This window comes from Harpia harpyja, chromosome 11 (genome assembly GCF_026419915.1).
Source record: "Harpia harpyja isolate bHarHar1 chromosome 11, bHarHar1 primary haplotype, whole genome shotgun sequence".
NCBI classification, from domain to species: domain Eukaryota; kingdom Metazoa; phylum Chordata; class Aves; order Accipitriformes; family Accipitridae; genus Harpia; species Harpia harpyja.
In genome coordinates this window covers 8,023,618-8,037,369 of record NC_068950.1, presented here as the reverse complement: position 1 = coordinate 8,037,369, position 13,752 = coordinate 8,023,618, and the positions used below count along the sequence as shown (strand labels likewise).

The 13,752-nt window shown below is 58.3% G+C and overlaps 2 protein-coding genes across 3 annotated transcripts; both read left to right on the top strand.

Annotated features, from left to right (window-relative positions):
* The first annotated feature begins 1,639 nt into the window (after nucleotides 1–1,639).
* On the top strand, nucleotides 1,640–5,748 carry ITPA (inosine triphosphatase). Its single transcript, XM_052801803.1, has 8 exons — nucleotides 1,640–1,772; nucleotides 1,871–1,928; nucleotides 2,012–2,076; nucleotides 2,834–2,907; nucleotides 3,745–3,776; nucleotides 4,512–4,627; nucleotides 5,140–5,216; nucleotides 5,521–5,748. Exons 1-8 carry the CDS (start codon nucleotides 1,710–1,712, stop codon nucleotides 5,639–5,641), a joined length of 606 nt encoding a protein of 201 aa, XP_052657763.1. The 5' UTR covers nucleotides 1,640–1,709; the 3' UTR covers nucleotides 5,642–5,748.
* METTL13 (methyltransferase 13, eEF1A lysine and N-terminal methyltransferase) lies at nucleotides 5,652–12,818 on the top strand. 2 transcript variants are annotated; one of them, XM_052801802.1, is made up of 8 exons: nucleotides 5,652–5,751; nucleotides 6,811–7,558; nucleotides 8,278–8,477; nucleotides 9,085–9,280; nucleotides 10,107–10,250; nucleotides 10,458–10,670; nucleotides 11,419–11,550; nucleotides 12,067–12,818. In XM_052801802.1, exons 2-8 carry the CDS (start codon nucleotides 6,853–6,855, stop codon nucleotides 12,339–12,341), a joined length of 1,866 nt encoding a protein of 621 aa, XP_052657762.1. In that variant the 5' UTR covers nucleotides 5,652–5,751; nucleotides 6,811–6,852; the 3' UTR covers nucleotides 12,342–12,818. The 2 variants fall into 2 exon arrangements, with proteins under 2 accessions (XP_052657762.1, XP_052657761.1); XM_052801801.1 differs by lacking the exon at nucleotides 5,652–5,751 and adding an exon at nucleotides 6,164–6,384.
* Nucleotides 12,819–13,752: the final 934 nt, after the last annotated feature.

Sequence of the window (13,752 nt, the reverse complement as noted above, 5' to 3'; positions counted from 1 at the left end):
CAGGCCCGCCCCAGGCAGCCGAGCGCAGGCAGCAGGCTCTTGCCCTGGCAAAGGTGGCTTTCCTCGACAGCTTTGCTGGAGTGCTTTCGCAGCATCTCCCAGGAGGTTGGGGTGCAAACGGTTGCACTAGAGATGCAGGGCAAGGAAAGCTGCCGTGGTCAAAGCCTTCAGCACGCTTCCCTGGGTTGCCAGAATTAGGTGTTGATCAGTTTTAGGTTCAAGTCACTGAATGCTGGGGTCATCCTGAGCACAGACCTTCTCAAGGGACCAGCTCTGGCTGTGAGAGGCAGCAGTAAATCAACAGTCCTGGTCAGTAACTTCAGAGTAATAGAATTTACTGAGCAAGTTTTATAGGCTTTTCAAGGCTGAAAAGACCATTACAATGTCTGGTTTCAGGTACGTTGCAGGGCGGTTCTCCTTAATGTTCCTTTGAGATACTGTGGTCTTTATATTGCAGCCTGTGCCATGCCACCCTGGACTGGTGGCAGGCAGAACTGTAGTGAGTGGAAAGGGTTGTTGTTTCCAGCAGCGTCTGCATGCTTTGGGGTTGGTTTTCACTTAGGAGGTACTATGAAGGAGATTTTACAACAAAAACAATTCCTTCACTCAAGCATAGGGTCTGTTTTATCCATTCCCTCTTTGTGCAGAAGACAGACCTCTTCATTAGCTGCTGTTTTCCACGATTGCTTTTTTACAGGGAACAGCATGTTTTGGCTGGAGTTGTGCGTTCCTGCTGCAGGGCTGGTTCCTCCTCCCAGGCTTGCTGGTGTGACCCATGCAGCGAGTCCCGGGTGTCCCCATGCCCGGGGGCTGCAGGGATGGATGGCTGCAGCTCTGATGCAGGTGGGGAGAGGCCTCTCTGCTCCTAGCTCTGGGAGCTGGCCAGACCAGAAGAAGTCTGCCCTGGAGAGTCCCCTTGCAAAACAGGAGCTTCTGGGGGGGCTGGGTGCGAGGAGGAGGCCTGGGTACCATGGTGGGAGAGCTCCCAGGACCCTGCTGCTTTGCAGGGCACTGGTCCCCACTGCCGTTTGGCTGGGGAGCGCATTGGGCTTCACTCACCCGTTCCTCTAGGGCTCCACACTGGCAGCAGGGACCAACTCTTGACTCCCGAGTCCAGGAGTTTTTGCTACAGCTGCCAGCTGGTCCTGCATCTACCTTCAAAAAGATGGAACTTGATCGCTCCCACATAGGAAATGTGGTGTCAGAAAGTGCAAAGACGTGCCAGAGGTCGGGAGGTGAACAGCAGCAGAGCTTGGAGCACAGTCCCCTGCCCCATTCCCCCAGCTAGACGTGATTCTACTTCAGGGAAAAGAGGGAGAGGGATCCTCCGGCCGCGGCTACCAAACGCTGAGGAAGTAAACAGGGAGGCGGCCGCCCCCGCCCCGCTGGAGGTGCCGGTGCCCGCTGCAGGCCGGGCCTGAGGCGGCGGACAGGGCCCCGAGGGGTGGGCCCGGCCCCCGCCTTCCGCCGCCCCGGCCGCCATGGCGACCCGCGCCCGCCCACCGCGCCGCCGCACCTCTCGCGAGACTCTCCGGCACGGCCCCGCGCACCGGCGAGCGGCAAGCGCCCTCCCTCGGACCAGGGGAAGTCGCCCTCCCTTAGGCATCGGCGGAAGCCTTCCCCATTGGCTGGGCGTTGCTGGGCGCCGTGCCGCCGCCGGCGGTGATTGGCGGCTGAGCGCGCAGGCGCGGGCGCCGCGCGGGGTGAGGATGGCGGCGCCGGCCCGGCGGAGCGTGGTGTTCGTGACGGGCAACGTCAAGAAGCTGGAGGAGGTGGGGGGGGGCGCGGTTGCCTGGCAACGCGCGGCGGCGGCTGCGGCCTGGCCTGGCGGGGCCGGGTCGGGTCCTGACGGGCGGGTTTCCCTCCGCAGGTCACTCAGATCCTCGGGGACTCCTTTCCCTACACGCTGGTGGCGAAGAAAATTGACCGTAAGTTGGCGGCGGGGCCCGGGGGAGGCAGCGGCGCGGCCCGGTCCGGCCGTCTCCTCAGCGCCGGCCTTTGTTGTCCCCAGTGCCGGAGTACCAGGGGGAGCCGGACGAGATCTCCGTGCAGAAGTGCCGCGAAGCCGCCCGGCAGGTCGTTCGCTTTGTCCTTCCCCTTTCCCGCCGGTCGGAGCGGTGGTGTGGGTGCAGGAGTTGCGGGGGAACCCAGCCCCGGCGGGGGAGGCAGCCGGGGGCATTGGGGCATCTGGACCGGTCCTGAGGAAAGTCGGGGACGCGTCCAGGCCTGGCCTGGCCTTGCTGCACTCCTATCAGCCGGCTGTTCCTGGCCTACGCTGGGTGATGGTGGATTCTTGCTGGTGACACAGTGTTTAGGCAGTCCTGCTGCTGCTCCTCTGGCCTCCTCTGTCCCTCGAGCAGCAGGAGGACATGACAGCTCCTTCAGTCCAGTCCCAGCAGCTGCAGGACACTGAGTTTTCTGTCAGCTGGAGCTTCTGATGGATCAGCTTCCAGAGCTGTCTCTGGGATGGGTGTCTTAAAAGAACCAAGTGAGGGTTGGGACTCAAGGAAAATGCAGGCCTGCCTCCAGGACACAGGCTTTCCTATTCCTGTCCCCCAGGAGGGCAGGGGGTGTTCAGCTCTGCTCATTTTTCTCCATGTGAGATCTTCCCTACAGTTTTTCAGCCACTCTGGCGTGCCTGGGGAGAGCATGGGTTTGATTGTGTCTGTCTGGTGTGGATTGCCTTTGAGGTAAAGAGCTCTAATGGCTAGTGAATTTTTGTGATGTTCCTGTTATCATGGAAACGTGAGAATAGGATAGAGCAAGAAAATGGGTTTGGAGGCAATGCCTTCCTCTAGGTCTAATGTTTCCATCTTTTGGGCTTTTGCTGTAGGTTCAAGGAGCTGTTATAGTAGAGGATACCTGCTTGTGCTTCAATGCCCTGGGGGGGCTTCCAGGACCCTACATGTAAGTAGGAGCGAACTTGCTTCACCTTTCATGTTCTGGAGGTAGGAGTGCAGGCTGGCAGGGTGTGCTTCATGGGGGATTCTCCAGGCACCAGGAGCAATAGGCTCAGGGAAGTGATCACTGGTCTGTGTCCTCAGCTTCATCCTGCACCCCAGGACTCCTTGAGTCCTGCTGTAAGTCACGGTGCAGGATGAGAGAGACAGACCTGAACTGTTGGCTCTGGCTCCCGATATACGGTACCTGCTCTTGAGCCAGCTTGGGAACCTGGCCCCACGGTGGGCTCTGCGTAGTTAAGGCACCATGCGTTTCAGCAGGACGCTTGGATGAGTGTCCTATAGGTTCTCATAGGGACTGCTTTAATGCAGCCAATAACAAGATTATTACATTACAGTGTAACTCCTCTAATAAAACACTGCCTTGATTCCTGGAATTAACTTCTAGTGTGATTAATTCTTCCAAACTATCTCTGCTGAGCTAAGCAGAGACATAAAAGCTTTATATGATGGAATTGGCACTAGAACTGGATGCAAGTTGTGACCGAGTTGAGTTGAGAAATGTATTTCGGCACATCAGCGCTCACGAGTAAGAACTGGGTTATTCACATAGACTCCAGTTCTGCAGTAAATTAAATACCCCACTGCTGTTATCACTGTGTCCCATTCAGTTTAAGAGCTAAGTCTGTCGTTAGTGGTGAATAGTCCAGAATGAGGTGATTTGACAGCACATTTAAGAGGGATTCAGAGGGCTGTGAAAATGTAGGCAACGATGCCTCAAGGATGCCCATATTTCTGAGTAATAATAGCAAAAATTAATCTTTCCTCTCTTCTTCCCCTTCAGAAAATGGTTCCTGGAAAAACTCAAACCAGAAGGTACTGCCTCCCGTGTTACTGCTCTGCACATAACTTGTAACTTGGTCCTTTCCAATTGAAATGGATCCCTGCCCGTGCTGGGTTCTGCTGAGCATGCTTGCCCACCACGCTGCCCATTTCATAGCTGGTTCCTTCCTGTCTGTCCAGCTCTGTCCCTTTGCGTTCTCTCCTTGAGCCTGTTCCGTGCCCTTCTTCACGGGGTGTTGTTTCTCCAGTAGCTTCAGCATCGTCCCTGGATTCCCAGACTCCTGCCTCTGCAGGCCAGTGGCAGGGCTTGTGGGAAATTCTTGTTTGTCATCAGTGTGACGTGGAAGACCTGCTGTTCCCTTTGTCTTCTGTGCAAGCCCCTCTCCACTGATGCTCCCCTCCCCTGCTGTGCAGCGACTGCCTTTGATCCCACTGTTAAGAGCATGACTGCAAATGCTGCACTGAGTGTTAATCTCGCTAATTAAGAGTGGCCTTTAGTCCTCTCTGGTGCCGTGCATCCGTTTGCTTCTGCTCCCAAATTAATAGCGGGGCCCTGCAGATCGCTCTGTGTTAGATCTGTGGTGCTGGTTTCAGTGATACGGGGGACCGGGCCAAGAGCATCCTTGTGCCTGAGCTTTGTCACCTCTTGTAGTTCTTCCTCTCCTTTGTGGATGTGAGTGCAGGATGTTCCCTCGATCTGTCTCTATGTGGGTGTGTTTCGCTCCGAAGGAAAGGCAGTAACACCAGGATCCTTTCTGTGTTGCTCAGGCCTGTACAAGCTGCTGGCTGGGTTTGAAGACAAATCTGCCTACGCTCTCTGTACCTTTGCATTCAGTACTGGAAACCCAGAGGAGCCGGTGAAGCTGTTCAAAGGCCAGACTCATGTAGGTGTTGTGCTTGGGGAAGGGAACACGCTGAGGGAGGAGGGCTGTAATGTGAATTCCGTAACAGCGTTGGCTCTGTTGAGGACAATTTCAGTGGCCCCTGGGTCACTGAATGCCCTCGGAGCTTCTGTGTGAGGAAGACCGCAGCCGGCGGGCGCTGAGTGCTGCAGCCCTTTCGCCCACCTGTACACACCAAACTCCACATGTTACCTCCATCTCTTCAGCCCCCTCGTCTCCCTCTGGCAGGGTGGTATTTGAGTGCAGTTGTCAGCTCTGTTAATCGAGTGGGGGTAGAGGGGCTGTCAACACAGGGCAGCGTGATGGAGCACTGAGTTTGGGGCTGCTATTTTCGGTTGCATCCTGGGACTGAGGACAGCACCACGCAGCGAGCCTCTGGTGGCCACAGTGTGAGCTATGGCTGCGTGTAGCTCTTCAATCTGTCTTTGAAATGCGACTGTGAGGGAAGTGCTGCGAAACCACAGCTTATGGGTTTTTTTGCTTTCTCGTGGCAGGGGCTGATAGTGGAGCCCAGAGGCCCTCGAGATTTTGGCTGGGATCCCTGCTTTCAGCCAGATGGCTACAGCCAAACGTAAGTGGCGTTTTACCTACAGCTTGTTATGTGAGGAAAGCCAAGGTTGAGGTTGTGCGTCATGAGGAACCTGCTTATGAGGAAGGGTGGCAGGGAGAAAACGCCTGCCTGGATCTGAACGTGGTGGGTTACGGGGAACCCCTGGGCCAGGGTGGGGGTCGTTGGCTTTGCCAGTGTGTTGCTACAGATGCCCGCTGCAGGCGATCAGGGGGATGGCGATCAGGGGGACAGCTCTTGGGGACTGGGGGGGGACGCGTGCTGTAGTGTCTCTGCTGCCAAGACTTGCCCTTTCTCTCCCCTCCAGCTACGCCGAACTCCCCAAGGCAGTGAAGAACTCGATCTCGCACCGTTACCGAGCACTGAGCGAGCTCTCTGCCTTTTTTCTTCAGAGCAACTCGACAGAGCCCCGCTCCAGTCCCAGCTAGCCCCCCCCCCCGGGCTGCTGGCTCCTTGGCTTGTCCGTGTCGCACCCGGCCCCGGGAGAGCTCTGCTCTGCTGCGGGCTGCCATTAAAGCTGCTCCTTTCGAAGCCACTGGTACCTTTTTTCCCCCCTTCTGCTTTTGTTGCTTCAGAAGTGCGGTGCAGCCCAGCAGGTCTGGGTTGTTTAGGCTGCATGGTAGCGCGGTGGGGCGGGCTTGCAGGGGCCGCTGTATCTCTGGGATGGCTCCGGCCCGGCCCGGGCATTCCCTGCCGCCCTTTCTGCCTGGGGAAACGGCAGACACCTCGGTAGGGCCGAGCGCCGGGTCCCGGGGCTGCCTGTACGCCCGCGATGGCAGCGCCCCGGGGAACCGGCTTCCCGCCCCGGGCGCTGTCCCGCACGGAGCGGTTAAGCCAATGGGAAGCGGCCGGGGGGGGCGGGGACAGAGAGGTAGCCAATCGGCTGCGGGGCCGCCGCCTCCAGTGGGAGCGCGGCGCACCCGGATGTCGTCAGCGGGCGGCCGGGCGCGGCGGGCGTGGGGACACGTGCGGCGGGAGCGACGGCGGGTCAGCGGGGCTGAGCCGGCCCGGCCCCGCCATGGACCTGCTGCCCCGGAGCCCCGGGGAGTTCGGCTCCGCCCGGTACTGGGACCGGTTCTTCCGGCAGCGCGGGCAGCGGCCCTTCGAGTGGTACGGGGCCTTCCCGGAGCTCTGCCCCGTCCTGCACAAGTACGTTCGGCCCCGCGACAAGGTGAGCCCCGTCTGGTGCCCAGCGACCTGCGCCGGGGCCCGGCCTGCCCCCACGCCGGGCTCCTCCTGCGCCGCCGTGTTCCGGCGTAAACTGCCATCGTGCGCTGAGGCTGACGATGCGAAGCCCCCGGTGTGCGGTAGCGAGAGAACAGGAGAGACCCCCGGGTTGCCCTGTGATGGGGAGCTCTGGGGGTTAAAACGCCCGGATCATCCCCAAAGGAGATGTAGCAGATGCATCGCTTCTGTGCCCGTGTGACTCTTCTGTACGGAAATGTTATCTTAGGGCCCCGGAGGGTGGGTTTGCAGGTGCTGTGGGTGTGGATTTCATAGAAGGCTTGTGGCCGTGGCTGATATTTGCTCGTAAAACACTTTAGGGCGCGTTTCCAGGGCGTTCTCACCATCATGCTGTGCTTGTGCCACTCCCCAGGTTCTGGTGGTGGGCTGCGGGAACTCTGAGCTGAGCGAGCAGATGTACGACGTGGGGATGTGTGAGGACATCGTGAACATCGACGTCAGTGACGCCGTGATCCGTCAGATGCAAGAGCGGAGCAGGAGCAAGAGGCCGAAGATGAGCTACCTGCTCATGGACATGCTTCAGATGGACTTCCCTGATGCCCACTTCCAGGTGGTCCTGGACAAAGGCACGCTGGATGCCATCCTCACCGACGAAGAGGAGGCCACTCTGGCCAAGGTGGACAAGATGTTTGCCGAGATCAGCCGGGTCCTGCAAGTGGGTGGGCGCTACCTTTGCGTCTCCTTGGCTCAAGCCCATGTGCTGAAGAAAGCGGTGGAATACTTCTCCCAGGAAGGCTGGGTCGTGCGTGTCCATCAGGTGGCTGGCAGCAGGGACAAGCAGCAGTTTGTTCTGCCGGTCTTCATCTACGTCATGACAAAGTTCAGGAAGATTCCCGGCTCTGCACCACAGATCCTGGAGATCTGCCCCGAGGAGCAGGACAAGCCGATGCGGGTGGAGAGCACGGAGTGGCTGGTGGCAGCGGTGAAGGACAGGCAGCATTATGCCCTGCTCTGCAGCCAGCTGAGCAAACCCCCCTGTGGGGAGCAGGTTTCCCTGGATCTGTGCGACAAAGAGAGTGGGAGGCCTCGCTACACACTGCATGTGGTTGACAGCCCCTCAGTGAAACCTTCCCGGGACAATCACTTCGCCATCTTCATCAGTGAGTACAGCCTCTCGTGGCTGCAGTGAGATGGTGCTCTGGCTAGGAGCTGCGAAACGGCCAGCAGTCCTGGCCCCACTGAAATCAGGGCTGGAGAGGGAAATAACCTACTTGTGTGGGGTTCGGTTGATGTTTTAGTCCTGGCTTTGTGGTGGGACATGTGTTTGCCTGGTGGTGCAAGCAGAGATCTGGCACGGGGCAGCAGAAGGACACTGCCTGCCTTGCCTCCAAAGTGGTGATTCCTGCTTTGATGATGGTGACAGCCACCGTAGCACGTCGCTGCATAAAGCCATAGTGCAGCGGATGCAGCCAGAAAGGTGTCGCTGGTCTCTGCAGGCGTCCTGACTTGCCAGGGCCAGGCTGCTCGGGGCTGCACTTTGCTTTTGCACTTGCACCTCACGGAGATGCATCAGGCTCTGCCAGCAGCGCTGTTCCCTCCCTGCGCGCCTGAAAAGCTGGGGCTTAGCACAGCCTGGAGACAGGTTGTGAGGCTATTGGATGCCCCCTTTCTTATGAGATGTGGCTTTTCCACCATCCTGCACGAGCCTCCCCAAAACAGGGAAGGCCCTGGCTCTCTTGATGGTTGGAGAGCATGGCTCTAGGCATGCAGTGGTACCTCCTTGTGATGTCTTGTTGTTCCTTGTGGCTCACCTCCTGGAGGCCAGGGTGGTTGCTCGGGGACTGGGACTGGCCCAGGCTGATGGCAGCCCCTTCTGCAGTCCCGCAGGGCAGAGAAACCGAGTGGCTCTTTGGGACGGAGGAAGGGCGGAGGCAGCTGGCCACGAGCGCAGGCTTCAGGCGCCTGGTCACTGTGGCCCTGCACAGGGAGCAGCACTACGAGGGCATGGCTGGCATCCAGGCGGAGCTGTCGGGGAAGGTGATGGAGCTGGCCCCGCCGGGTCTCCCTGCCCGGCAGCAGGTGAGCCCTGCCGCCCAGCCCTCTCTCTCGGCTTCCCCGAAACCCCAGGTCAGGCTGGCTTTCTGCCAGCAGTGAGTACCTCTTCTCCAAGGGAGACCAAGCTGCAATGCGTGAGCTGGCTGCCTTGGCAGGGAGGAGGCTGGCCTCAGGTGTAGCTCCTTTGGTTTTTCCCTCCAGCTGGCTGCCTTTGCTTTGGAGGCAGGATTTGAAGTGCCTGCTTGGCAGGATTCAGTGTGAAGTCCTTGCCCTCCAAAACCCAGCATCCCAAGAAAACCAGGCATCCCGAAACCCTGAGAGCATCTGGCCCCTTCTTAATCCTGGCTTTAACTTCTCCTGTCCCTTCTGTCTCCTTTCTGTCCCAACTCCCCAAACCTGAGCTCTTGCAAGAAGTCTTGGGATGTTTGCTCCCTGTACCCCAACATGTGTACAGGAGGGGGAATCTGGTGTCCCATGCACTGGTCCCCAGCTGCCCCGTGTCTGCGTACAGCACATCCCGCTGCTCCCACGATATATCTGCTTCCTCCCAGCCCTGGTCAGGACAGTAGGAATACCAGGATCTGTTCCTGTAGCCTTTTCTTCCTTGCACTGGTCCCTGTCCTCCCTGCAGGTGCCCTTCGTGTCCGTGGGAGGGGACATTGGGGTGCGGACAGTGCGGCACCGTGACACCAGCACCCTGAGCGGGGAGTATGTCATCGAGGATGTGAAGGGGGATGGCACCTGCTACTTCCGACGCCTCATCTTCCTCCGCAACAGGAATGTGGTGCAATCGGAGGCTCGGCTCCTGGCCCCCATGCCTCTCCCAGGTATGTGGGGCAGGTGGGTGTCATGATTTAATCACAGCTGGCAACTAAGCACCGCACAGCCACTCGCTCACTCCTCCCACTTTGGGATGTAGGAGAGACTCGGAAGAGTGAAAGTGAGAAAACTCGTGGGCTGAGATAAAGACAGTTTAATAGGTAAAGCGAAAGCTGTGCACGCAACCAAAACAAAACAAGGAATTCATTCACCACTTCCTATCGGCAGGCAGGTGTTCAGCCATCTCCAGGAAAGCAGGGCTCCATCACGCATAACAGTTATTTGGGAACACAAACACGAACATCCCCCTAGTTTATATGCTGAGCATGACGTCATATGGTATAGAATATCGCTTGGGTCAGTTGGGGTCAGCTGTCCCAGCTGTGTCCCCTCCCAGCTTCTTGTGCACCCCCAGCCTACTTGCTGGTGGGGTTGGGTGAGAAACAGAAAAGGCCTTGACTCTGTGTAAGCACTGCTCAGCAATAACGAAAACACCAGTGTGTTATCAACATTATTCTGGTCCTAAATCTAAAAGACAGCACTATACCAGCTACTGTGAAGAAAATTAACTCTATCCCAGCCAAAACCAGGACAGTGGGGCAGCCAGGAAGGGGCAGGGGCCAAGGGTGACTTTTTGGGGTGGCAGAGAGAGATTGATATGAGAGGAAGATAAAAGTCCCGCTGGGACCTGCTTGCCTTCTCTGGGGGCGGCTCTGGGGGGTGGTTTTGTGCTCTGCTGCCTGCCCTGTGGGTGGGACGGGCTGGGGGTGGCTAGTCCCCGGAAAGCATCCTTGTCTGCTGCCTTGCCTTAGCAGCTAATGCCTCCTCATTCAGGCCAGAAGAAACGGAGGAAGGACAAGAAGAAACCCAGCCCCACTGAGCCACCCGCAGCCATCGACAAGAGCTACCTGTGCTGTGAGCACCACAAGGCCATGGTTGCAGGGCTCTGCCTGCTGGGAGGCCCCGATCCCCTCCCAGGTGACAAGGCTGGTGGTGGGAGGCTGTGCCCAAGGCAGGCGTGGGGCAGGCATGTGGGTGTCCCCATGCCCCAGCTCCTTGGGGAAGGGCTTTCCTGGCTGGGCTACCCCATGTGCCCTTCCCAAAGCGGTTTGGGCAGGGGGAGGTTGGATGGGTGGTGTGGGCACAGGTGTCCTGGTGGCTCACCCAGGCGCTCTCTGTTGGCAGGAACCCTGCTGGCGGTGCTGGTGGTGGGGCTTGGTGGGGGCAGCCTGCCCCTCTTCATCCACGACTACTTCTCACAGGCCCACGTGGCTGTGGTGGAGATTGACCCCTCCATGCTGGAGGTGGCCACGCGCTGGTTTGGCTTCTCCCAGGACGACCGGATGCAGGTGCATGTCTCCGATGGCCTGGACTACGTGGCCAAGCTGGCAGCTGAAGGTATCACCTCGCAGAACATACCGGGCACCCTGTTGATACCAGTGGGTAATGTGCTGGGGACCAGAGCCCTGGAGTTCTTTCACCCTCTGCTTCCCGTCCCTGCCCATCTCCTGCCATGTGTTGCCATGACTGAATTAACTACTCAAGCTATCTGTACAAGATTCTGTTTATTTCACTAAAGGATCAAACTTATGTATGTTTCAACAAAGATCTAGAAAGAACTAACAGCATACAGCCAATACTACTAGCACAGGAGCGCATATCTGGCTCAGCTGGGATGTTTGCCAGTCCTCAGAACAGTTAAAAACGTTCCACACATACTCATGACTGTCTTCAGCCACATCTTCCCAGGCATACACAAGGCCATCCTCCAACCTGACCTTGTAAAACTAGTTCTTCAAAGGCTTGGCAAACATGCAGCACAACAAATTCTAACGTTCACTCTTGAAAACAAATGTCAGGTGTTCTGAGCTGCTCCCACATGTGTCACGAGCTCCAGCCTCAACAGCTCTCTGCAGCTCACAGGCCTGTCCTTGCCAATGTGTGCAGGGGACCTTAGATTGTTGCCTCCCCCAGCGCTGAGGGCTGCTGCCATGGGTTTCATTTGGAAAGAGAAACCCCAGGAGGAGAGAGAAGCAGCCGTAACATAGCAGAGGGGTTGTCCTGACCACCCCATTCATTGCCTCCCCACTGTGTGTGGCTCATCTCTGTCCCATGGGATAACAAGTCTCTGTGCTCCTTCCTGCAGCCCCAGCCCAGTATGACGCCATCATGTTCGATGTGGACAGCAAAGACCTCACAGTGGGGATGAGCTGCCCTCCCCCAGCCTTCGTGGAAAAGCCTTTTCTGCAGAAAGTTAAAACCACCCTTAAGCCAGAAGGTAGGAGGGGAGATCTGTCCATGTCCCTGCGGCCAGGCTGGCCAGTCCTGTGTGGGGTTTGAGTATAATGGGGCTCTGCTGCCGTTTCTCATCCTGGAGAATAGCAGCCACAGCCAGGATTGCTGTGTGGCATCTGCTGCTCCTGGTGGGTCCCAGATCTGGGTGTTTCAGTGGGCGTTGTGACAGCAGGGAGCAGGGTGGAGCGGGTGGCCTGTGGCACTGCTGGGTCAGGCAGGCTGAGACATTCCAGGGGGCCAGGAAACGTTGCGGGAAGGCAGAGGGTGTAGGTGGTACCTGGGAACAGATCGTGTGGCCACCTACGACCCGCGTGGCAGCGGGGACATAGAGCTGGGCCAAGGGCACGGGGGGGGGGTGCTGCTGGTACTCCTCGTGCTGCCGCAGGGCAGACGTTTACACCAGGGTGGCACCGATTCAGTTGCATTCTCACAGGGAGGCGGGGAGCAGGGCGGTGTACGCGGGCTGGTCTGAACTCCCATCTCTCTCACTCTGCTGCAGGAGTCTTCGTGCTCAACTTGGTGTGCCGCGACGCCCGGCTGAAGGAGTCTGTCCTAGCCACCCTCAGGGAGGTCTTCCCGCTGCTCTATGCACGCCGCATCGAAGAGGAGATCAATGAGATCCTATTCTGCCAGCCCAGCCCTGAGGGCCGGCGGGACCCCACAGAGCTGGAGGCACGCGCCCAGGCACTGGAGGGTGCCCTGCGGCAGCCTGGGCGCCCCTGGGACAGCTCGTACGTGCTGGCAGACATGCTGCAGGCTATCAAGATCCTCTGAGAGGGGCCTTGATGCTGCTTGAACAAGAGAGGTGTCCCTGCGTGGGTGCTGCGGCCCTGCAGTGGAGGGATGCCTGTGGCTGGGATTGCCACTCGTGGGGGGCTGGTGGTGGCTTGAGTCTGCCTGAAGGATGGGACTGGTGCAGAGAGGTGCTCCCTGCAGCGTGGCTCCCCGGGAAGTGGTCCGGGACAGTGGGAGGCTGTGCAGCAAGGGGAGGAAGGTGCTGTGGGTCTGGCAGGGCTGTGGGTTTGGGTCTGTCCCCGTTGCTTTCCCATTGGGGGAAAAACATCCCTCTGACTGTGCCCTTCCCTTCCATCGTGGATGGCTCCTTCCTGCCGATGCTGCCTCTCCCTGCATCTACGGTATTCTTGGTCACTGGTATCTGTGCAGAGCCCCAGCCCTGCCCCAAGCCTGGTTGTGGATGTGTTCGGGTGGGCTGAGAGCTGTGAAAATAAAAGTGCTCAGGACTGCTCTGAGGCCCATGGTGCTTTGCCAGGCTTGTTTCTGGAGCTCCCAGCACCCCTGGAAAAGGTATGGTCTCCTCCACTTCTCAAGGACACGTCCTGGTGGCAGGCACCTGCCCCTTGTACTCCACTGCCCCTGCCCCACTTGCCTTCCTGAAACGACCCTGCCATGTGCCTGCCCCTCTTGTGCATGTCTCCAGCAATTGCCACTGTGAACTGGGACCTGTAACCCCCTGGGCCTCCAACCCTTCTTCTCCCCCCTGCCCCCCTGGGCCTGCAGTGACCCAGCCCTGTGCTCAGACGCCTGGGCACACCAACCCCTCACCCAGCTAGTGCAGGTCAGCCTTCCTGCAGGATGAAAAGGCAGCAGGAAAATACCCAGCAGGGTGTTCCTACGGCACCCCATTCCTGCCCAGGCGGCTTATTTTGTCTGTCCCAAGGGTTTCAAAGCCTGGTACCTCCCTGCGAGGTTTAGCTAAAGAGCTGACCCATGTGTCCTGGCTGGTTACAGAGCAGCTGACCCACTGGTGCTCCTACATTCATCAGAAGCCATTTTGGGGGGTTTGTCTTTCTCTCCTGCAACAGCTGGTACTAAAATGAATCTGAGACATTGTACTAAAGTGACCAGCTTGCAGCCATCAAGGTGACAACCTGCTTAGGCACCACGATGCTTTGCCACTGCCACCACACCCTCACCGCTTGCTCCCTTCTGCCGCTGGCACCCAGAGCAAAGACATCTAGACATTTTTCTGGCAGCTGCTTCCCAAAGCAAACCTTCCTTAGCCACCTTGCCACAGCCCAGGGTGGTAACAGCACCTGGGAGGGATCTTATCTAGCTGTTGGTGTGGAAGCAACAGCAGCCGCATTTCAGCATCGCTGCTGGAGCATCTCGCCAGCTTTGCAGCTCGCACACCCTGTCTCACCAGTCTCTCTTTAGTAGGACCCAG